This window comes from Ptychodera flava, chromosome 9, assembly GCF_041260155.1.
Source record: "Ptychodera flava strain L36383 chromosome 9, AS_Pfla_20210202, whole genome shotgun sequence".
Lineage (NCBI taxonomy): Eukaryota > Metazoa > Hemichordata > Enteropneusta > Ptychoderidae > Ptychodera > Ptychodera flava.
Window position 1 is genome coordinate 20055935 of NC_091936.1, and position 24640 is coordinate 20080574.

Below are 24640 nucleotides of genomic sequence, written 5' to 3' on the forward strand. Positions count from 1 at the left end.
GTGATAAATTAAGTAAATATAGTCATTCGACGTAATATTGCAAGACATCAAATATTTGCCAATGAATTGTCTCTTTGTTCACTGAAATTAAACATTTTTGGTGATGTTAGCACACAACACGCATCTAGATGTTTAACAGATATTTATACGCGATTAAAAAAAATAACTCACATGTGTACGATATAAAACACAGTCGGTCAATAGATCACAGTATGAACATAGTGATGCATCACCGTTTATAGCAGACTGGAGAAATATAAGGTAGAATGGAATAGAGTGTTTCTATAATGGACTAGAATATAGTACTGCACATAACAACAAAGCACAGTACAGTATAGCAAGCGCAGTAGATTACAGTAAAGTACAGCACAGCGCAGTGCAGTGCAGTGCAACAAAGGACATCACATCAAATCAAATCACATCACATCACATCACATCACATCACATCACAGCCACGGTACAGAACAGCTCAGTATACACTATGTGAAGCACAGGAAAGTACAATATGTTACAGTACATGTACAGTACAGTACAGTACAGTACAGTACAGTACAGTACAGTACAGTACAGTACAGTACAGTACAGTACAGTACAGTACAGTACAGTACAGTACAGTACAGTACAGTGCAGCGCAGTTGAATAAATGGCAGTACTATTAGGCCAGATGCATATTTGACACCTGCTTTATATAGTTTGAGATTATTCGAATCCATGGTCAATTTCAAAATGGTATTTTAAAATTTTCCTTGAAATGAAAACAGCCATGAGAAAGTAACTATTCTTATGAAACTATTTCTAATACCCTAATGAAAGTATTTGTCATTTACATATTAATCCAGAAAACGATGGTCGTCAATTAAAAAGATTGGAATATTTCTTCGCTGCATTTACATATTTAAGGACTGGGTGAATCGATGAGTAATTATATTTTGAGCTTCATATAAATGACATTAGCGTAGAAATTATATCTCGAAGTATTTTAAATTAACTAAGGACATGACAACCTATCATTAAAACGGCGTCGTTATCATTTTTCAGTCATTCTAAGGTGATGCGGGATGGAGCGCATAGACAACAACGCGTTGCAGAAATTCTATTTCGCATCGGTGGAGCGGGGCAATATTGGTGCCTTGCATGGGATTTTGAAGAGTAAATCTCTGTTCGATATCAACGCATCGGACTCAAATGGAAAAACCGCTTTGCAGTTGGCGATCGAGTCAGGCAGACTGGGTAAGTTTAGTGCTTATTGTCAACTTCTTGATAGCTAATCTACAATACACGTACAAGGTCATGCATGTATAATTGTAAACAGCACAAACCCTGCTAAGTTGAGTTAATCGATTGACAATATCCGTAGTTTGCAAGTCACCATTTTGTAGATTATGGTCATCAGATTAATACTATTTACTTTCCAATTTTACAAAAATAAACAACACCTGATGAAATTCAGATTGAGTGAATGAGTAAGTAAGGAAGGAAGTAGGTAATGTAGGAAGCATGTACTAGTAACTTAGCCAGCAAATAAGTACTTAAGGTAGTATGCACCTCGAAAGTGAAAGACTTAAACTTTTGCTCTAACTTTCCTCAAAGAATCTTCCTCTTTCAAAATCAAGAATAAAAATAGGGGGTCACCGCGCATATTTTGGTACTAGAGAAACAAATTATCGATATTAGAAATTCAAAATGGCCGCCATCCCTGTGTTAACTCTATGAAGAAGAGTAAAAATTTTCGAATTTCGAAAAACTAAGCCGATGAAAAGTTTTCTTTCACCAAGAGCTTTAAAATGAACCCCCACATGTGGTATATCGGAAGAGAATTGTAAAAGTTTGAGAGTCCGAATGTCTGTCCCCGAGGTACGTTCTACCTTAAGTTAGACGTGTATGTATTTAGGTATGTGACGTGTATGCATGCATAAGTGTAGATATTTATGTACGTATAGTCATCTATTTTGAAGCTTTGCGCTTTGAATTTACAATACTGTAATTTACTTTTGTTCAAATGATTAATCGGGGTATTTTCCTTCTAGTGCACGAAACTCCAACTCTCAGCCTCGACAAAAACATTATATGGGCATCTAAGACACGTAAAAGTATATCAATTATAGTATCTTTGTTCTCAAACATTAACATGTCTATTATTATCTACTTTGCAGAAGTTGTTAGAACACTTCTAAATCATGATGTATATATTGGTGACGCTCTTTTCCATGCTATCGAGGCCAAATTCGTCAAAGCCATCGAACTTATATTGGATAACCCACAAGTAAGTAGCCTTCACCATCAAAGATACCTCGAGTAAATTAATATGCCTAACATTTGTACCTATTTGAATGTTGGTTGAAGACGAACGACAGTAAGAACTAAAGATGTTGCAAAGTTAATCTGTATATGTTATCGTTGAACACATTTTATCATATTTTACACGTTAAATGGCAAAGGAATGTCTTTCCATTTGTTTTTTTCACTTCGTTTGCTTTCCCGCTTTAATTAGGTACTGACTTTTGCTGGATTTTTTTATTTGTCTACTTTTAAAATATTAGGTTAATATCTTGTGGCTTCCAAAAGACCCTATTGTTTATCTCTCGTTTCTGGTTTAATATATGAAGGTCTATTACACAGTATAAGTACTTGGAACAAATCTTTAACTCTATGAGCTACATGCAAATACTTGATTCTAACCTAAACAGTCCTCAATGATAGAATTTCCTCTGATTACATCCACCGAAGGGAAAGGACCTAATTGATGCCCATGCTGGAAGTTCAAGTGAGGATATCCACCCAGACACAACTCCCCTCATATTAGCTGCGCACCACAATGACTATGACATAATCAAGGTAATGAGTACTAAAAGACATACGTTCACGAATTCGATCTTACAGTGTATTATCATTCTGTTCAAGGGCCAGTAACTGTAATTTTGCACGACTCAGTTTCGAATGAACTATTTTTGTTTTGTATGTCAATTGCAATATCTTGTTCTACTCTCCAAGATATGTAATACAAATACTAGTAAGCTCGTCAACACAGCGTTTATACCAGTAACAGGAACTGCTATGTTTTACGTATACGTTCGAATTCAAATTTAGACCAGAATTCACGTGTCAACGGTAGAAATACAGTCTACAGGCAGTTGACAAGCTTAACACTGTGTGTGTCAACAGGCTTTTGTGAGTCGAAGAAGAAACGGGTGACATCAAAAACAAAAAAGTGAAAAATGAGCAAAAGTTACAGCTACTGGCTTTTTTCAAGGTTTTACTACTTCGGTTGACTGAAACAATCAAAGAGTCAGTTTGGGTTTGGTACAGAAATATTCGAGATTTGAATGATTACAGGGGTGCTGAGGGTGCTAATGACGATGAGAATGGGCCGACAATTTATTACTAAAGGTGAATGTTAGCGGAGACCCGGTAGCTTGGTCATAGTGCAGTAAGCTGTCTCCTGAAGGTGCTCGTGATACTCAGCGATTTTTGCTGTCTTTTCCGAAATTGCTCCTCATTTTGTGACCTACATGTGTGCATGAAGATATCCTGAAGCTGACGACGTGAAAACTGTACTCGGTTAGTCAATAGTACTGCCATAATCTGCAATTTCTGAATTGCCCAGGGCCTTTGGCCTTTGGCTTCCTCGCCATTGCACATATCATTTCATGTCATTTCAGCATTCTTATGTAAATCAACATGAGGTGCTACGATTGTGGATCGTCAAATTCTGTGACTCTTGCGATATGTGACGAACTATTATGCCCTGAATGTGAGGAGAAACGGTTTCCTGGCACTATGCGTAGACGTCAAGAACGCAAATTGGGCAAACAGAAACAAAATTCTGTCGTAAATTTGAATCATCAAAAAAGTAACAGGGCGGACGAATCAACAGGTGCTGATGATTCCAGTACGAAAATATGTGACACGTCAAAGAATAAGCGTGGGGAGTCGTCATCGTCTAAGAACGTACTGATCGTGAATGAGCTGCTCTGCTTTCTGGTAAATAAGATGGATGTTATGCCTACTGACATTTTATCCAAGGTCTGTTGCGATGAAAATTCGAAAAAAGAGCTATTCGACATTTGTTCGTTGGCTACTTTTTCTCGCTTCAGACGAAGACAGGGCCAGAACAAAAAGTTGAATAATGTTCAAGATATACTGAATTTGTTACATGAAGTTGATCCGGAGGTGATACCGTCCTTTGTAGCAGTTGATTTAGGTAATCTACCACCCATAACACAAAATCATATTGATATCTCTGTTCTGATGCAACAGATGTCATCGATCAAGTCTGATATCACTTCACTGAAGGAGTGTACAAAGCATTCTTTACAATTGAACTCTCATCTTGAAGATGAAATCGAGCTATTGAAAAACTCACAATCATTGAATCGAGTAAATTGTATATCAGAAGTGAATGAGAAATCCGTTGCGTGTCATTCTGAGATAGACGAAAACCGGCCACAACCAGTTGCGTGTGTTGAACAAGAAATTATCTCTGTCTTGAATGCCCCAACACCGCATAAGCAACAGGAGGAAAACACCAAAGTCATGGAATTGTTTAATTCAGGTTCCCCGAGGAAGACCGTATCGCCGACGAAATCTTATGCAAAAGCTCTGAAGTGTATACCACCACAACCAAGCGCGGGCCAAATTTATGATCAAACATCTGTGCACGAGAATTCGAGTATTACTGACTCCTCAAAGGTCGATTCCTTCAAATTAGTGACAAGAAAGAAAAGACAGAAACGAAGTCCAGTTATCGGTACTTCGCTCATATCTGACTGCGTTGTTCACGGAATAAATACAGAACCAACTGTACATATTTTTGTTAGTCGTCTGGGTCCTGATATTTCGTCAACACAACTGACTGATTACATCAAGAAGACATTTCATTGTATCTCAGTTATTGAATGTGAACAACTTTCCACCAAGTATGATTTTTATTCATCTTTTCGGATAACCGTGAAAGGAGTTGCGTATAGTGATATAGTATGCTCTGAAAAGTGGCCTTGCGGAGTTTTGGTTCGAAAGTTTTACCGTAGTCGTTCCAAAAAAGCATCCACAGAACAATGAAAATAGGGTCTTATAATTGTAGATCAGTTAAATCGTCGGTTGCAGATGTTGAAAACCTCTGCAATATGGTTGATATTTGTCTTTTGCAAGAGCATTGGCTCTTTAAAGACGAACTGTCTTTGCTCTCATTAATACATGATGATTTTCAGGCTTTTGGAGTTTCTGCAATTGACACAAAGGAAGGCTTATTTGTCGGCCGTCCGTACGGCGGCACAGCCATACTTTGGAAAAAATCATTGGCGAGTATCATCACTCCCAAAACGTATAATGACCCAAGAATCATTGGTGTAGAGGTTTCGTTTAACTTTGGTACTTGCCTGTTACTTTGTGTTTATCTCCCCACGGATTGTCATGAAAATTTTGATGTTTTTAGTTACTATTTGGGCAAAATTCACTCTATAATACAGGATTCTGGTACACCATACACGATTGTAATGGGAGATATGAATGCTGACCCTAATAAGACTCTTGGTAGAGAATTAATTTCCTTTTGTAATGATTATAACTATGTTATTGCTGACATGTCACATTTTGGTCAAAGTTCAGATGTGTATACATATAAAGTGAAGCCCATGGTTCAACCTCCTGGCTTGACCATTGTCTGTGTACCAAGGCCGCATATAGCGCACTTTCAGATATTCAAATTGTCGATGATTTCTTTTCATCTGATCATCTGCCATTCATTTGTCAATTTGCCTTTAGTACTACAGTGAGTTCTTCTTGTGATAGAAATTCTAGTGACACCTGTTCGCAGGTCAATTGGAAAGGAGTTGACTGGTCAGCTGTTGCTGACTCGGATATTCAAAGATATGCACTTCGTTCCGATTTCTATTTGTCACAAATTCAGATTCCCGGCGATTTGATTTATTGTAAAAATCCAAACTGCTGCCACCATCAACATATCAGTCAAATTTCTTCGTACTATAACTCAATTTGTAATGCTTTGACCAAGGCAAGTGATGACGTTTTCTGTTCAAGCAAACCAAAGCGCTACCATTCAATTCCAGGATGGAATGATGTCGTCAAAGAAGCACACAGTGCAGCACATCTAGCGTACAGTATTTGGAGATCAGCTGGTAAACCAAGGACTGGCCCGATTTCTGAGCAAATGCGGCGCACGAGATCCGTTTTCAAATATACCTTGAGAAAATGCAGAAAAGATGAAGCCACCAGGCGAGCTGATAGCATGGCAAACGCCCTTTTGGAAAATAAGCAAAATTCTTTTTGGGCTGCTGTTGCCAGTGTGAATAGTAAAAAGGTCCCTTTGGCGACTTGTGTAAATAATGCAAAGGGTGATCAGAATATTGCTAATATGTGGGGTAGTCACTTTCACGAACTTATGAATTCTGTGAATAATGTGAAGCACAGGATGTATGTACAAAATTCACTAGACTTGATCCCCTATGCTGAAGAGATGTATATAAATGTCGATGAAATTCGTAATATCATCAGTAAGCTAGTCATGGGAAAATCACCGGGCAGTGATGGTATTGGGGTAGAGCATTTGCGTTATGCTAGCAGTAAATTGATTATCCATCTTGCAATGTGTTTCTCTTCAATGTTAATACATGGCTTTGTTCCCGAAAATCTCACCAATGTGATTCTTGTTCCCTTGGTGAAGGACAAAACGGCTGATTTGTCGAGCAAGAGCAATTATCGACCAATTGCACTGACCAGTGTCTTGTCTAAAATCTTGGAGCGTGTTCTGTTAAATCGTTGCGCAACACAACTTGAAAACTTCTGAATACCAGTTCGGTTTCAAAAGGAAGCACAGTACTGATATGTGTGTTTTCCTCCTAAAAGAAACCATCAGGTATTATAAGAAGAATGGAAGTTCAGTGTATGTATGCTTCCTTGATGCCGAAAAAGCTTTCGACAAGGTTAACCATTTCACTCTATTGAAGAAGTTAATTGAGAGGCATGTTTCTCTTTACATTGTTCGTATTCTTAAATTTTGGTTTATTTCCCAAACATTTTGTGTTCGTTGGGGAAAAGCAATTTCTTCCACTTTTACTGTGTCAAACGGAGTGCGTCAAGGTGGCATCATGTCTCCCATACTTTTTAATGTATACATGGATGACCTTAACAAGGCTTTGTCTGCCTGTGGGATCGGTTGTGAAATAGGTGGTACAATGTTGAATAATTTATCGTATGCAGATGATATGTGCTTAGCAGCGCCTTCTATCAAGGGTCTAAGAAAACTACTCAAAATTTGCCAGAATTTTGCTGAAGAGAATGATATTGTATATAACGTTTTAAAAACAAAATGTATGTGTTTTAAATCTCGAAACAAATGCAGAATTATTCCACCAATTACCCTTAGGGGTTATAGTATTGATTTCGTGTCAAAATTTGTGTATCTTGGTCATGTTTTTACATTAGACTTAAAGGATGATGATGATATCGCCTCCCAACGTAGGGCATTATGTGGTAGAGCAAACTTACTTCTAAGAAAGTTTCGTAATTGCTGTTTGAGTGTTAAGTTACGACTTTTTAATACTTTTTGTAATAACATCTATTGTGCTCAACTTTGGTGTGATTTTAATGTTTCGTCCATTCGTAGCCTGCATGTTTGTCACAATAATGTTTTGCGCAGGTTTTTAGACTTATCGCGAAATGCTAGTATCTCAGCTGCCTTTGTTGAAAATCGTGTAAATAATTTTCCAGTCTTCATCAGAAGAAGACTTGTGTACAGTCTTGTCCGGAGACTGCAATGTACCGACAACAGTCTTCTAAGAGTTTTACTTTTGTCAGACTGTAGGTATTCTGGATTGCAATCTTATTGGAGACAGCTTCTGTATCGTTAGTCTTAGAATTGCTTTTTATTGTCTCTCAGTTCCTGTTTTTTAATGTGTGTTTGTAATCTGCCTGTACTTTCTTGTAGTTTGGTGTTGTGCTTTTTTGGTGTACTGTGTAGCTTTTTTGATTCTATGGACGGTCCTTGTACCTGTCTGAAATAAAGTTTAATAATAATTTCAGGTGATGTATTATTTCGTTCTACACATTTCTGTAGTGTTGTCAAATTTGTTTCTCTGTCATCCTGCATCTGTTCGATGTAAAACTATCCAGCACATCCCGCGCATTTCTAACATCACGAACATTTCAATCTGGCGAGACATTTTAAGTTTTCTGCACACATTACCCCTTCTGAGTTCGTCATTATAGATCAAAACAAGACTTTATAAACTTTGTTCATTTCATGTTGCATCGTCATGAGTAAACATGTTAACATCCCACCTTTTCATCCGTTTTGCCTGCATTATCTGTGTTTCAGTTGCTGCTAAAGCGAGGCGCCACACCAATTGCGTGTACTGGTAGCTCTCGGACGGAAAAACACACAATTCAACATTCAGTTGGTACCCTCAATGTCTATAAGGCGCTCGCCAGCGAAGCGTATATGTCTGTCATCGAATTTGAGACAGAAGTAAATCCAGACCCTTTTCGGCGAGCTTTTGAAGTAGGTATACTTTCTACCATTATGTATTTTTCCTACATTCTTAGTAAGTTAAGGAGCCATGCTATGTAAAAATGAAAGGTCCCGGGGAGAACAACATTGTATAAACGGTGCCAGGATAGTTGTGCAGGTAATTAAGCAGAGGGGATGAGTTGCATGCAGAGTGCGATGTTATTGTAGATTTGATTACAGTCCCTTCGACTGTGATTTGTTAAAGATGCTTTAAAATAATAATCTTTGCCAACTTTGACTTTTGTGATTCTATCTTTTCTTTTATCAATTTTATGTTATATCAATGTCGTCTAGTATGAGTTTAAGCAACGAGTCGTCATTGACATTGACCGTTGTTTGACTGACAGATGTTCCACGTGTCAACTCGAATCATTATAATATATATATATATATATATATATATATATATATATATATATATATATATATATATATATATATATATATATATATTATATATATATATATATATATACAAACATACATACATACATATTTGATGCGTATGTGAGAATATTTGATCTTCCTTTAAAGCTTAATGAATACAAAATATATCCACCATTTCATGGAGCAGGTTGTTAGCTCTATTAGTAGGAATTTGTTCTTTATTAACAACCCTAAAGTCTGACTTATCTTTACCCTAAGCTTTGCGAGGAACTGCGCCGTGAGAGTTCCAAGGAGTACGAGTTCCGTGAACAGTACCTCGAATTGGCGGCAAAGTGTGAGCAATACGCGGCTGATTTACTCGGTCATACTCGCGATTCTAACGAGCTGAACATTATTCTGAGCCACAGCCATGACATGGACGCCAAAGATATCGGCAAGGAAGAGCGTCCGATGAAAGTACTGTATGCTGTGAATAAGAACCAGAAGAAGGTTAGGCGATGAGCGCAAATAAAATTGATACCGAAAAATATCAATTCATGCAAGACATTTCATAAAATTGAATGTGTTTTTTATATGTGCCTGAAAGCGATCTTCTTGACTTGACGTTTAGTGCAGTTTTTTGTTCCACTTGTGTATTTCAAGGATATAAGTCCACCTCATACTATTTTTAAGTTCTAAGACGAAGAAAGTGCATGTACAAATTTTTTGTCGACCAACTAACTGTCTGTGGTATAACTGTAACATTACGCTATGATAAGAAAAGAACGATTGTGGTTTGCATGTTTAAAAAATCGAAATTTCTGTTAAATTTATAATAAAACGCTGTGTTTAAATAACTTTAGGGACGTATTGATACTTGTCATAATATGTTATGTCCTAAACTCGTTTTCATTGGAACTATTAGTTGCTGCATAACAGCAGCCCTTGCTGTTGTTATTAATATTTTAATTTCTATTTGGGAAAATGATTCTCTGGTCGAAAATCAAACGAAAGTACATGAAAATCCTCCTTATAGCATGAAGACCAGTATAGCTTTAATAGAATAATTGAAACTACAAATATAAATAAAGTTTTTACATTTTTTCATGTCTTTCTCGTAACTAGTTCGTGGTACATCCACACTGTCAACAGCAACTAATTGAGCTCTGGTATCGTGGTTTGGCGGATTGGCGAGATTCAAGTTGGGCCGCAACGCTGCCATCTCCACTTTGATCATGCTGGCGTTTCCTGTACTAGGTCTGCTTTACCTCATCTATCCTTATGGAAAATTTGGAAGATTCATGAGAACACCGTGAGTGCTTTACATGCCTGCAAAACTTTTCCCTTGTACATATACATTATATTACAGCTTTGTAAGTGCCCTCAACTTTTGTGACGTCATGCCCAAGATCTTAATATGTGTCTGATTATCCAGCATTGTATAGATATAGATATTAAAGAGGTTTATGTAAATGTAAGATTATTCTTAGTTATCTCGATTAACATGACACGTTCGTTTTCATTGATCCCGTATTTTCTGCGTCCTCCTTACAATGCATGCCCGAGGTAACTCCGCTAGATAAAACGACAGGAGAATTGACAGATTATGATGCAAGGCCGAGAGCAAAATTTAAAAACAAAAAACCAGGATGAAAACCCAGAATTTGTGTCATGAGCGGGAACAATCATTTCGCGAAAAAGTCCCCATCGCTCGAAAACGTATATTTAGGTCACTAACTAGTCTCGTATGTTGATGACGAAAAATATTTGCAAAACGTTCCTAACTGGCTGTCATTAGGAACGTTTTGCAAATATTTTAATTTCTATTCTACAGTGTACAGCTATAACAATATTATGTTCCATTTACAGGTATATAAAATTTCTGATGCACACGGCATCGTACGTTTGTTTCATACTGCTGTTGTTTCTGTCCACTACACACTTCGAACATTCGGAAGCAGATCACGCCACTGGAGAGGATGAAAACTTGGTTGACATTAAAATCAAGCGAAGACTCAGCCAACAGCGCGGACCGCCACCTTCGCCGGTAGAATACTTCATTATCATGTGGGTCATCGGTAAGTCAACCTCTCACCCCTCCACCCCTCAGCTTTGCCTCAGACAACCATTAATGGAGCTGCGCAAAACTTTGGTCTTGGCAGTTTTAACCTGTGGACATTCAATTCTTTGTGAGCAGGTCCACATTCTGTCACTCACCATTGGTGACAATTGGTTTGGGCAAAACAATGGTGTAAGGGATAGTGCTTTAAACTCTGAATAGGCATGTAATACAAAAATTATTGTCTGAATACATGAGTTTATGAGCCCTCACCGCATGAGACAATTTGCCCTCCTGGCGTCAGGCAAATTGTCACCTGCTCTTGGGCATATGTTTTCAGGCAATAACATATATATAATTAAAGCTGCAAGCAGCGTTGGCGGGGCCCAAGCGGTTGCCATGGTTGAAAGTACTTGCACTGATGATACAATGTGCAAATTTTGAGCTTCCATGTGCACAGTAAGTGAGGCTACCCACAATTCCCCTTGATTTGTTCACTCAGACATTTTTTGCTAAAGGCTTTTTCAATTTTCTCAGTTTCTCAACAATTTTAATTTACAATTTAAGTTCAGGATTATTTGTTAAAACTATGTTCCAAAATTATTGATTATGTTAAAATTCAAGAGTAAATTAAATGAGAAGTCGATGTTTGGAGGTGCTAAAAATTGCACACTTTTCAAGATAAAGTTATCAGCAACTAAGATGGTCTCATCATACCACCTGTCAGACATGTAAATTTCCTTTGTTACGAACATTAAAAAAAATCAATACCCTTTCTTTTGCTAACACAGATGCAACTTATTCCCTTAGTTTCTTTGAAAATATTGTGTATGGCTGTCAAAAATCTATGTCGACAAAATTACAAAATTGCTATCTCCTCTGCGGAAAAGGGGTTGATCTTCTCATTATTCGCAGTGAGAGATCAGAAAATTATGATTATCAGAATTATGTTACCAGAATTTTGAAATATGGACCGAGTTGTTCTGTGTACAGAAGAAATTTGCTTCAGTTCAGTGAGTGATCTCCGTGTGTACAGATCATGGAGAATTGTGGGTAGCCTCACTTACTGTGATGTGTCTCTAGTGTAGAGAAATCTTTAGACTAGTTGTTAACACATGTGGAAATACATTTAAAAGCTCACGCATCTCAATTCTCATTTAAAATGATTTTGAAAAGTATGCTTGACAGAGAGAGGCGAACAAGAATTTTGAGTACAATTGATGTAGACCATCATAGCTCATTCTGGAAATTTACCATGTGTCCTATGTGTTGATAAATCCTTAAACTAGTTGTTATACATGAAAACTTCGTGTCAAAGATCGTTTTCCCCATTTCCCATTTACATGACTTGAAAAAGTGTGTGTCATAGACAAAGGGGACATAGCATTACAATAAGTTTCCACTGATTGTAAGCCATACAGACTGATGTGATGACAAGAAAAATAAAGTTTTTTCTTATCCTTGCGCGTGTCAATTCAGATCTGCTGCGTCCACCTATTTTCTGCTCATGAGGAAATAAATGAAAAAAACTGCAAAAAATACATCACGATAGTGCATGTATAAAACAGAACCGTAAACTAAATAATTGACACTAACATTCCATTCAGAACTGTACACGTATTTCACTCTTATATTACTCTGTGGAAATTTTGCAAATGCTGCACTTAAAGTCAAACCGCTGAACTGTTGCTGTACAAAAATAATAAAGCAACACTGCTGTACATTTATCTCTGCGTGCATTCGTATGTTGTTGTCATTTTTTCCCGCGTTGTTGATTGAAGAATGAAAAATGAAACCTGCGTCACCACATAATTTTTGAAATATGTCTAGGATAAGAAAGAAACATTTTATTTTTCTTGGCGTACTAGTTGTTTTGATGACCTGTACACTATGAATTTCAAACTGTTGGGTAGAACAAAAAGGTGTTCTTCAAAACCTGAAAAGTCCAAATATTAAACTGCAAAAGTTACTGGCAATAACAAAGTATGGAGTTGTCACTCAGGAAACAAATGCTAAACATCGTGGTAAAAGTTAAAACTACTGTTTGTTTAATAAGATTACAATTTTTTACGGTAAGAAGAGTGGGTCGCTGAACAAATCATAACAGCCTTGAGTACGATTCCTTCTTTTAAGTGTCAAATAATACTTGTCCTGAGCACTGTTTATGTTGAGTGAAATGCTCCCTTAGCTGTAACTTTAAAGGCTAGTTATACTTGTCAAAAGTTAGGCGTATGCGATGCAGCTATATTTAAACTATATACAAACCTGTAATCGCTTTCAATGCAGTACTGTTCATATCGCGCTATAGACAACGGCACGAAACCTGCTTCAGCATGCCAGTTTTTCAAACGAATTTATATATATCCATTCTCATAGCAGTTCAAAAGTAAAATATTCTCAAACTTGAGAAATGTGTGCATTTTAGACTTTCAATACATTTGCTTTTACGCTTGAATTTAGCATGGAGCTTTGGTAGCTCCATGAATTTAGCAAGCGATGCTCGGACAGCGCACAGGGTCAGGGATCATCACCAAAAACGTCAGTGCGTAAGTTCACGGCCAGCTGAATCATGCCAGGGATCGCGGAAATCACGGATCATAAATCCAAATGTGCATGTCTATTATGTGAAGAGAACCCTAAAATATAAAGCACATAATGACTTGATATGGAGAAACATCTTTTTGTTTCACTGACGGTCAAGTTAAATGCTCAAATATCGCGACAAGACTTGCGCATTTGCACAATATTTAATGCGGAAGTACATCGACTGTACTCGGCGTACGAGCGAGCGCCTTCTCTGAAAATCTGTTTACAATATCACGTCAGAATACACTGAAAATTTTTGCGAAATTTTTAAGGAAGCCAATTCACACAAGTTCCTAATGTCAGTAAAGATATTTTCTTGTTTGCAGCAATACACCACCAACATTTTCACCGTTCAGGAGTGCCTTACTCGCTCTACGTTGAAAAAAAGCCGTATGCTTTTGACCATGCCGTTCCTAACTTTACAAATTCCAGTCGACTTTCCTACTCTCATCACAATCTTTCTTTCCATGTCATATCTTTACTTGCGCTTAGAACCTGCGTTAGGGGTGGTTTCACTCCAATATGGCTGGAGCTGCTTAAGTCAAAATCGAAAGTTTGCCGTTTTTGCTTAGTTTCACCGTCACTTTGATCCTTCAGTGTTGACGAGGACACTGCACTGCACAGTGCACGCAGTAATCTGTAGGCACATTGTGCAAAGTTGTCCAACCCAAAACTTAGTAACATTGTAGTCAAATAGTCATGGTAAACATATGGGTACTTTTGGATTGTGAGCTATTTCGTCACAATTTATTCATTACTGTATGTGTTACAAATTCTATCTTCTGACGCATAAGGTCAGGGATGCACAGAGATAAAGCATGATTACGTCTCAAGTTGAATGCAGGACAGCGCGTGGACAGACAAAGTGATGACGTCATACTGCAATTTTCGATTCGCAAGTTTGGCTAATTTTTGCCTAAATTTTCTCGGCAAACACTACTTTTTTCTCGCATTTGCGATTTTGCGAGCAGGCAGCGGAAACACTGCCTGCGTCATTGCGAACACAGGAAGGGCAACGCGCCTTATTTTCAAGCAGGCGATTTATGTTTGTTTTTCAGATTTCGCCATTGAAAATCCTACCCGCACGCGAACGGCAAACAAAGAATTAATTGTGTGGCACCTATGTAGAGTGTTTGGATAAAACACATAAGGAAAGTGCTAAATAAGTCATGGAGTTTATCGTTGAGAATAAATAGTGACAGTAGTAGTACTTGGAGCAAACGTTTCTAGCATTTTTGTTCTGAACTTGGTCTCACTCAAGTCCACACACCAATTCGTAAATATTCAAAACCTTGAAATTGAGGAAGTGCATGTTTACTGAGTGTTCCCATTGTAATAAGCTGTGCAATCAAACATTCTGAACAGCTACACTAACAACTGATATGGTCGCACCTATTTAGACCTAGAACAATGGCAAGAGCGTCCAGGTCTGATCATAGACCTTCCATTTTACCTGCAGGCTGTGAGTGACGATTTTTCAAATCGCCGGCATTGAGTCGATAGCCTGTTATTTCAGCAACAATGACGCAATACAGTTTTCTACAATTATTTTACCTCTCACTTTCCGGTTTCAAAATGTTTATGACAAACAGCCTATAATGTTTATCCAATAAAACACCCTTACTTCATAATATTGACATTTTAGTTTCAATTAGGGACTTAACGTCTATCTCATCGTCACCACGACTGTGCTCCAGCGAGTTGTTGTCATGGGTATTGTAATGATATATTAATCATCACATGACAAACATCAATAACTGAAAAATGAGCTCGCGACAATTATTTTTTGCTGTAGTATGGACCAGATTTTACAGCGCGATGACAGACTTTATTCTCTGATATGAACGTAAAACACATAATCGATGCATATCATCAATGCTTCTGACCAACGCCTTTTCACACTGCGTAGGGGCTGGGATTGTGGGTTGCATAGAAATGCCAGATCAAGTTGACAGAAGCCAATACAGTGCAGTCTAACCTGCGCGCCTTATCTCTGTTAAAAAATACGGCTGCACTCAGACACCTTCACATAAAATTGCCCAAATAGCTTCATTCATGATCCTTGTATTTACCCGCGATTTTTTTACAGAATTTATATCGTCTAATATCGAAGCTGGAGTCAGTCCTTGGAAGTCGGGTTTGACCAGAACTGTGAGGTGGTGAAATCTCCGATATATATCGGACATTAACCCGTGATTTGACAAAATCTAGCTAGTATCGTCTAGTATCGAAGCTAGAGTCAGTACTTTGAAGTCGGGTTTGGCAAAACCTGTAATGTGGTGAAATCTTCGATATATACCAGACATATACCCGCGATTTGACAGAATTATATCATTTAGTATCGAAGCTAAAGTCAGTCCTTGGAAGTCGGGTTTGACCAAAACTTGCAAGGTCAGAAGGTGGTGAAATCTCCAATATCGGATATTTCCCCCCAATTTGACAGAATCTATATCGTTCAGTATTAAAGTAAGAGTCAGTCCTTGGAAGTCGGGCTTGACCAGATCTGTAAGGTGGTGTAATTTCCGATATATATCGGATATTTACCGCGATTTGACAGAACCTAGTATTGTCTGATTTGGATATTAGACTCCCCAAATCGCCGATAACTATATACAGTATCTGGTAAATATCAGTAATTTTACTGACCTTGCGTGCCGAGGAACAGGGCAAGTCATTCTAGTATTGTCTACTATCGATATTAGAGTCCCAAAATTGCCGATAAACATCGAGTAAATATCGGCGATTTTACAGATCTGGCGTACCGAAGCACAGCGCAAGTCATTCTACTATCGTCTAGTATTGATATTAGAGTCCCAAATCGCCGATAAATATCGGGTAAATATCGGAGATTTCACAGATCCGGCGTAAGGAGGCACAGGGCAAGTCATTCTAGTATCGTCTGGTATCGATATTAGAGTCCCAAAATCGCTGATAAATATCGGGCAAATTTCGGCGATTTCACAGACCGGGCGTGCAATGGCACAAAGCAATTACAGTGACATTCGATCAAGCTGCAGAACAAGGTGTTGTTTTAATGGATATGTATCAGCGATTTTTAGACATTAAGAGCTCGGCTTGATGTGTTCTTGTTTACATTTTTATCAGCTACATGCTCTCAGTTACATAAGACACCAGGGCCACTCCATGCATGTCAGATAGAGAAACAAAAACAATCACCACACCTTGCGATGTCATGTATCTTTCTTTTTTTACTCATGACGAACAAGTGAGCATGCATTCAGACACCTATACATATAAAATTACCCGAACAGCTTCATTTATGATCCTTGACACTCACATATTAGCTGTGCGTAGACCCCAGTAATTGTGCCCTGGGGGGGACCTTGTCCCGCTCTATTCAGTCAATCACAGCAGTCGGCCACCCCTTAAAGCTAGGAGCACACTCCTCTAAGTACTTCTGTGGCAGTATACTTGACAACGTCACCTGGCGTACAAAACCTGGCATCAATGTAGCCTTACACAAGGGGCCGAGATTAGGGTTCGTGGGACTGCTAGCTGAATTAGACAGCGGGCATTGCAGTCTGTCATGTCGTCTTTGACTTTCAAGTGTACAATATAACATGCGCCTCACCATCACTGATCGATCTTCTGACTGACGAGGTTTTAAACTACAGCCTTATGAACATTGGGGCGACTTAACCGATCCAAATGCCTTTCGCAAACTTGAAAGAGCTCGCACTAAGAAAGATATGAGTAAAATATCAGTTGAATCTGTGTATTGGTTTTTGAGAAGAAGATTTTTAAAGATTAAATTGAGATTTACACAAAATCCAATATGGCGGCTAAATTACCCGACTGATTAAAATGCCTTTCGCAAACTTAAAAGGACTACCACTAAGGAAAATAAGTGTAAAATTTTAGTTCAATCGGTGTATTTGTTCTGGAGGAGAAGATTTTGAAAGATTAAATTGCGATTTCACAAAATTCAATATGGCGGCCAAACCACGTGACCGATCAAAACGCCTTTTGCAAACTTGAAAGAGATCACACTTTAGATGATAGACGTAAAAATTTAGTTCAATCGGTGAATCGGTTCTGGAGAAGAAGATTTTTAAAGATTAAATTGTGATTCTACAAAATCCAATATGGCGGCCAAACCACGTGACCGATCAAAATGTTTTTTGCAAACTTGAAAGAGATCACTGTTAGGATGACATGAGTAAAATTTCAGCTTAATCGGTGTTTTTGTTCTGGAGGAGAAGATTTTTAAGGATTAAATTACGATTTTTTGCAAAATCCAATATGGCGGCCAAACCACGTGACCGATCCAAACGCCTTTTGCAAACTTGAAAGAGATCACACTTTAGATGATAGACGTAAAATTTTAGTTCAATCGGTGAATCGGTTCTTGAGAAGAAGATTTTTAAAGATTAAATTGTGATTTCACAAAATCCAATATGGCGGCCAAACCACGTGACCGATCAAAATGATTTTTGCAAACTTGAAAGAGATCACTGTAATGATGACATGAGTAAAATTTGAGCTCAATCGGTGTTTTGGTTCTGGAGGAGAAGATTTTTAAAAATTAAATGAGTATTTTAGAATATCCAATATGGCGGCCAAGGTCACGTGACCGCATGCGATTTTATTTGCAAATTCTAGAGACCTTAGGTCATGCTTGCTATACAAAAAATTCAAATCGACTAGACCCTACGTCTTCTGGAGAAGCCATCTTTAGGTTTTTGGAAAATCCAATATGGTCGCCAGGTCACGTGACCAAACAAAATTTCAAGGGTCAGGTGCACGAGTACTAATTGGCTCCTATTAGCCCTGCAAGTTTGAGAAGTTTTCGTTCAGCCGTTCGAGAGATCTAGGTGAGCAAAGAAACGGCAGAAGAAGAAGAAGAGGAAGTCAGTAGAACTTGAGCAATAACAATAGGGTCCCAGCCGGTCGGCTTGGGCCCCTAATAATTGACGAGCCCATGCGTTACTAAACTTACTGACGTTGTTGATCTCTCTTTTCTCTTGACTATAAGGAATGACTTGTCGCGAAATACGAGAACTGTGGAATTCGAGTTTGCTTGAATACATAACAAACGCCTGGAACGTAATGGATTTGATGCAGCTGGGATTGTACTGGGCTTGGATCGGCCTGAGGCTTACAGCAATAATTCTGGTAAGCGCAATCGGCGCCAGTATATGTACTTCAACACATCAAAAACTGTTGAATTACTCCAGACATTCTAGGCAGTCAATTTGTTATTTATAAGAACATGAATGATCGTCATTTGGTTAACAGAGATTAACAATTCAATGTCTGATATCACTACCAAGTTTTTGAAAAAAAACCAAGCAATCATCATAATGTTCTATTATAATATTAATAAAGATCTATCATCTTCTCTTCAGACACATACAGGATTGCAAATTCGTCATCTTTATGCTTAAAATGAAGTAATTATCCTTTACACAGTGCAGTAATTTAAAAGTCATAGAGTTCAAATCACATAAACAACTAGGAAGTATCGCTTGCATTTCGGTCAAAGTTCAATGCTTCACAATAGTTTCACGTTTTAACATCGGAACGGCCTGTCATTTTTGCTCGTGTATTCTTTAGGCCGCAGAGAAATAAGTCTTAGGATTTTTCGAAAGTTATCAATGAACAAATTGCTTTTGGTCATGAGTGTTTATGTTTGCTTTTGTTCATCTATATTTGTACTATTTTATACATGTATATTTTTGGGTTATTATTTGTGAAAATTAATAACAAACTAACAAATAGATAAATAAGTAAATAAATAAATACATAAAATAAAATAAAAATGACAGTAATATATGAACTATAGAATACACAAATTAACATTGCTTGAACTGACTTATGACCGCGATACATTAGAATATACTTTCGTTGGTCTGCAAATTAAAGTTGGTCCATTCATTTTTAATTTAGTGCATAATCATAAATCTGAACATAAAGCGAAAGCTGAGATTTCTCGCAGGAAATATTTAAAAATTATCGGTGGTACATCGTTCTTTCTCATCAGATCTATAAAGAGAGACTGCGAGACCGGGAAGACGTTGGGAAGGGGTGCGTTTCACATGGACTGTGTAACGTCAGTATATCAACAGAATTGTCCGACACATTTTTGGACACCATCCCCGAAGCGCTCGAAAACGTTGTTGCTCCGCAGAATGAAACGACGCTGCTAATGCTATCGCAGATACACAACCATACGATTCACCACGTAGAGAATCTTCTGGAGGGAATCGCAACTGATTTGCTACACGGCGTTAGGGAATTAATCGATGACATGAAATCCTCTCCAGAATACCTCGCTGCGTACTTGAACGTGACCCAGAAACTCACAGACATGAATGAACTTCTGTCCACTCTCGATGCGGCTGCGCTAGAAGCGACACCGACTAGTTTGAAGGTCGATGTGATAAGGCCCGACTTGGCAGACATCTCTTACACCAAGCCAAGGACAGAATGGAGCCAACTGGACCCTACTTTGCTCGCCGAATGTGTGAACGCAGTTGCCAACGTCATCAGCGTCGTCCGTTTCCTGAGGGTGATGGTGATCAACGAATATGTGGGACCCCTTCAGATCTCCGTCGGTAGAATGATGAACGATATCATGAAGTTCATGTTCATCTTTGCTTTGGTGTGGGTTGCATTTGCGCTAGGTTTGACTCAAGTGTACTGGTCCTATGCTGCCGATGGAGTCTATGAATGCATGATGTCTTCCGAAACTTACAAGGAATGCTATGGAAAACGATTCTTTCCAGAGTAAGTACTGCCCGGTTTGATTCCCAATCTGCAGAAACGTAATCATTAGGTGTACTCCTTACTATGCCAGACAGAATCACACTCTGGTTCGTTCTCTTTCTTTTATTGGCTTCTGCTTGTGTCTCCTGATAATCTCAATTTCGTTCCATGCTGTACCCTGCTCTTGTTGACTTACTTGCCTGTCTTCCTGATTTTCGCTTGACTTTATTGACATTTTCCTTTGGGTCTAAGTTCTATGTGCCAGAAATGTCAAGTTGACCACACATCGAAATAGCATGGGAAAGATTTTCCTCTTATGATTTTACTTACATCCGATTACATCTATCTATTGAAATTAATTCCCTCGAATCATTTAATCATTTCGTTACATTTCGGGTAGCCTTTTCAGCTTTTATGAACGCATTAATTTTCTTGTCGTTTCTGCTGTTAATGTCGTTTTTTAATTTGCCAATAAATTTGTTCACATTCATAAGATTGCAATCCCTCACTGGTGTTCGTTTGATGTTTGGTCAAGTTTATTTGGCCAAGCCCTCGAAATCTACGAACACGCGTTGAATTAAAAAAAAACGTGTTATAGGAAGGTTTTCGTACGTCTACACACAGACTTATAATTAGACTGTAAGATTCCGTAGTTATACGGATTTCAGCCAACTCCAACTCCAAGGTTGGGTCAGACTTTGCGGAGATCCATACAAGTCTAATCTTTTAGTCTAAATACACATTATCACAAATATTTGCAATACTAATACCTGCCATCATGCGTTCCTAACAAAGTAGTCACCAGCTTTGTATTCTGTCTGCAAGTGTTTTAGTGTCGATGAAAACGCTGTTCTGGTCACTATACGGACTGATTGACTTGGAGGCACTGGGAGTTGAAGCCAACCATCACTCGGTGGAGTTCTTCGGTGCACTGCTTTTTGCCGGGTACGAGATCATCGCGGTGATCATCTTGCTCAACCTTCTGATTGCATTGATGGGGACAACCTATGACAGTATTGTGGTTCGTATGATTAATAGGCTCTTTTTGGTCTCTTTGGTAAAACCTTGGTGGGTCTTAGAGAAGTCTTGATGCACAAATGAATGTGTATAAATGTAGAAATTGACATTGAGTACATTTAGTTGTATATGCTAGGCATTAATGATTTACTGAAAAGAGAAGGGCGGTTTGAAGGACCTGGTACGTTTGTTGGTCGTCGGGTATGGAGTAAGGTTTAAAGATGTATGTAGAAGAACTTATGCAGATTTTGAAATTATTATTGACCTTTTCGAAATAAACATGCATACATCATGTGCGTGCATAGCATAGATGCACATAGAGATAGATAGATAGATAGATAGATAGATAGATAGATAGATAGATAGATAGAGAGATAGATAGATAGATAGATAGATAGATAGATAGATAAATAGTGGACAAAGACATTACATATATTTGCGTTGGTTTATTTATATCAAGATAACACCCTTTCATGCATTTTAAGTTTCACTCTTTTAGCTGTTACTGGTCGACATTTAACGTTAAAGTTTGATCAAAATAAAAAAATTGGAAAAATAATGTTTTATCTTTATATTTGCTTGACTTATTGGAATATCATTTTTGTTCTTTTCCTGTGATATGCGAATTTTGACTGTGATGATTCCGTAGAAACTAAATGAGTGAAACCCAAAATACATGAGCGGGTGTCAGATACGTTGTTGTACAACGCACGCCCTCTTTGCGCTCTTGCATATTTTGATGTTGTTGAAATCCTCACAGCAAAACGCTGACATCGAGTGGAAGTTTTTCCGGTCTGACATGTGGATGGAATACTTTCGTCGGGGGACAACAGAGGCACCACCTTTCAACGTTCTTCCAGGTACCACGACAATCATTAATTCCTACAAACGACTCGCCAACTGCATTCAGTATAGGAAAACTCAGAAGGTTCAAGCAATGGTAAGCGTCATGTTCTACTTATGTCAATCAACCAACCAACCAACCAACTAACCAACCAACAAATCAATCAATCAATCAATCAATCAATCAATGTATGTATGTATGTATGTATGTATGTATGTATGTATGTATGTATGTATGTATGTATGTATGTATGTATGTATGTATGTATGTATGTATGTATGTATGTATGTATGTGTGTAAGTGTGTATGTATCTAGCCAGCTAGCTATCTATCTATCTAGAAATCAATGGTTTATCAATGTATCTATCTCTCTATCCTTATTTTTGATCTATCATCTTTTTGTCTCTTAAGCATCTAAATAGATACTAAAGAGCAGATGTAACCATGTCACCTTGAGATTGTATCTTTTTTCAAGGCCCTCGAAATGGTAACAGTTTGCTGTGCTATGTTTGCAGTAATGAACGATGCCTAATGCGTAATCAAGAGAAACAGTCAGCTTTTACTTTTGTTTGGGTACTATACGATTACTCTTAGGGACAGTAAGGTCACAAAAAATAAAAATTTTGAAGCTGCTCTTTTTAATGTTTATTGCAGAAATCAAGGTCACTCAAGGAAAAACAGGAATATTACAAGGCAAGTGAAAGTAATTTAGGTTGTATAGCTGTATTCCGCCTGCTGGAAAGACCGTACAGTGGTATGGCAAATAACTGTTTTTATAAACTGTATAACAATTATACGACTGGATAAATGCAATGTTTTGAAGTCTCGGTGGATACTCCCTGAGAATAACTTTTATTCAAATGTAAGTATGGAATACAAAGCAATAAAGAAACAATCTGAGGTCAGCAATATCAAAAAATCAACACTTTACAGAGGATTTACTGTCGGATATTTTGGTTTTTTATATCAGAATGTTTGTCAGCTGTTGGTCGTGCGATACTTCGCAGAAAAGTCGGCGTCAAGCGGCGAGTCTGGTGATGGCGGCCACACGGCAAATAGTAAAGTATCGACCGTGGTCAGGTAAGACCTGGTGGACGCGACCAAACGTGATAATTCATCGTTGCATGTGCGCTTACAGTGTTTGATACTCACCCGTGTCTATTTCGCGAGTACAATTGACATCTCGAAAGGTCAATTGCCTGTACCCAAAAGTCAGAAGCCACGTCGGGTTTAGCAATGAGGAAAAATACAATCGGTCGCCTTCTTGGGCTTCAAGTTAGCACTAACATTATTGTTACAAACATAATTACATGGATATCGAACAAAAGCGCGAGGTAGAAAATGAAACAGTGATCTATCTTGTAAATACATAATGCTATATTTATGCCATGGATGAATTTGCTTACCGCTGGTAATTGTGAAGAGAACAAGGATATAAATTATTCGATTCGAAACTGCATTTAGATATGCTGCCGATATTCTCAATTTTAAATTAGGTTAAATTGCATTACATCTTATCAGAAAGGGTATCAAATTGCGTTCTCAATGTCTATCATCACTTCGCTAAAAGGACAGGCACAGCTCGCAGTTTGCTTTCAAGTTAATTTGACCTATAACACTTTTGACATCCCTGTAGGTTTGAAATGTACGACATTGTGCAGCGTCTGGAGAAGACCTTCGAACAGTTCAAGAGTGAAGTGTCTGGCCAGCTTCAGGAGTTGAACAGCGCCCTCGAAGAGAGCAAACTCGCAGAAATGCAAGCCATCGAAGACATCAAAGACCAGCTGAGAAAAATGTAACACCATAAAATGTTGTACAATAAAAGAGAATTAAGTACCACCAATTTAAGTGGAGCCGGAAATATCTACGTCATTATTGGATATTTTGTTTTAACATGCACGCAAATCTTCTTTGAGACTGTAATCCTGACTTTAACGGATGTAAGAAGAACTGCAAAGTATAATAACGCAATGATCATGTTCTTTAATGCAACAAGTGAAATCACAATTTCACGGTTGTAATTCCGTGACAAAGGGTTCCACAATTAAAGGACAAACCACCATGCACGCTAATGAAAGACATACATCCATACATTACGTAGATCTGAATGGCTATTGTCAGGTTATAGTAAAATGCGTTTTCGAAAATGTAAATGTTCTCACACCGTTTTTGTACCAGTTACAATCGATCCGCACTTTAATAATATGTAAGTTATACAGTTCCACGCTATCTTTTCGAGACGTCGGTGATGTAGCATGCTAATTGTCAAGGTCAACCAACTTCAAAGTCTTCAAACAGACCTTCGTGTTAAACTTACATTTGTATATCCTTTCAGCGATAACAGCTTACATATTATCTTTATTACCTTACATACTATCTTTCGACGTTGGTGTTATTTATTATCTGTTCTTACTTTTTGTACAACACCGGTTACCTTTCATAGGCCGGTCTTGCTTGGATTACTATCTCGCCATGAAATCCGACGCCACACCAATAAAATGTCATTACCACTGTC

The 24640-nt window shown here is 38.0% G+C and overlaps 2 protein-coding genes across 2 annotated transcripts; both read left to right on the forward strand.

Moving 5' to 3' along the window:
• Positions 1-1058: 1058 nt before the first annotated feature.
• LOC139141205 (short transient receptor potential channel 4-like) lies at positions 1059-9412 on the forward strand. The gene is made up of 5 exons (XM_070710829.1): positions 1059-1230; positions 2154-2263; positions 2728-2835; positions 8333-8482; positions 9170-9412. Exons 1-5 carry the CDS (start codon positions 1059-1061, stop codon positions 9410-9412), a joined length of 783 nt encoding a protein of 260 aa, XP_070566930.1.
• LOC139140281 (short transient receptor potential channel 4-like) lies at positions 9269-24640 on the forward strand. The gene is made up of 10 exons (XM_070709426.1): positions 9269-9400; positions 10016-10202; positions 10760-10968; positions 18532-18671; positions 19540-20285; positions 21090-21285; positions 22042-22221; positions 22780-22818; positions 23096-23205; positions 23762-24640. Exons 2-10 carry the CDS (start codon positions 10126-10128, stop codon positions 23922-23924), a joined length of 1860 nt encoding a protein of 619 aa, XP_070565527.1. The 5' UTR covers positions 9269-9400; positions 10016-10125; the 3' UTR covers positions 23925-24640.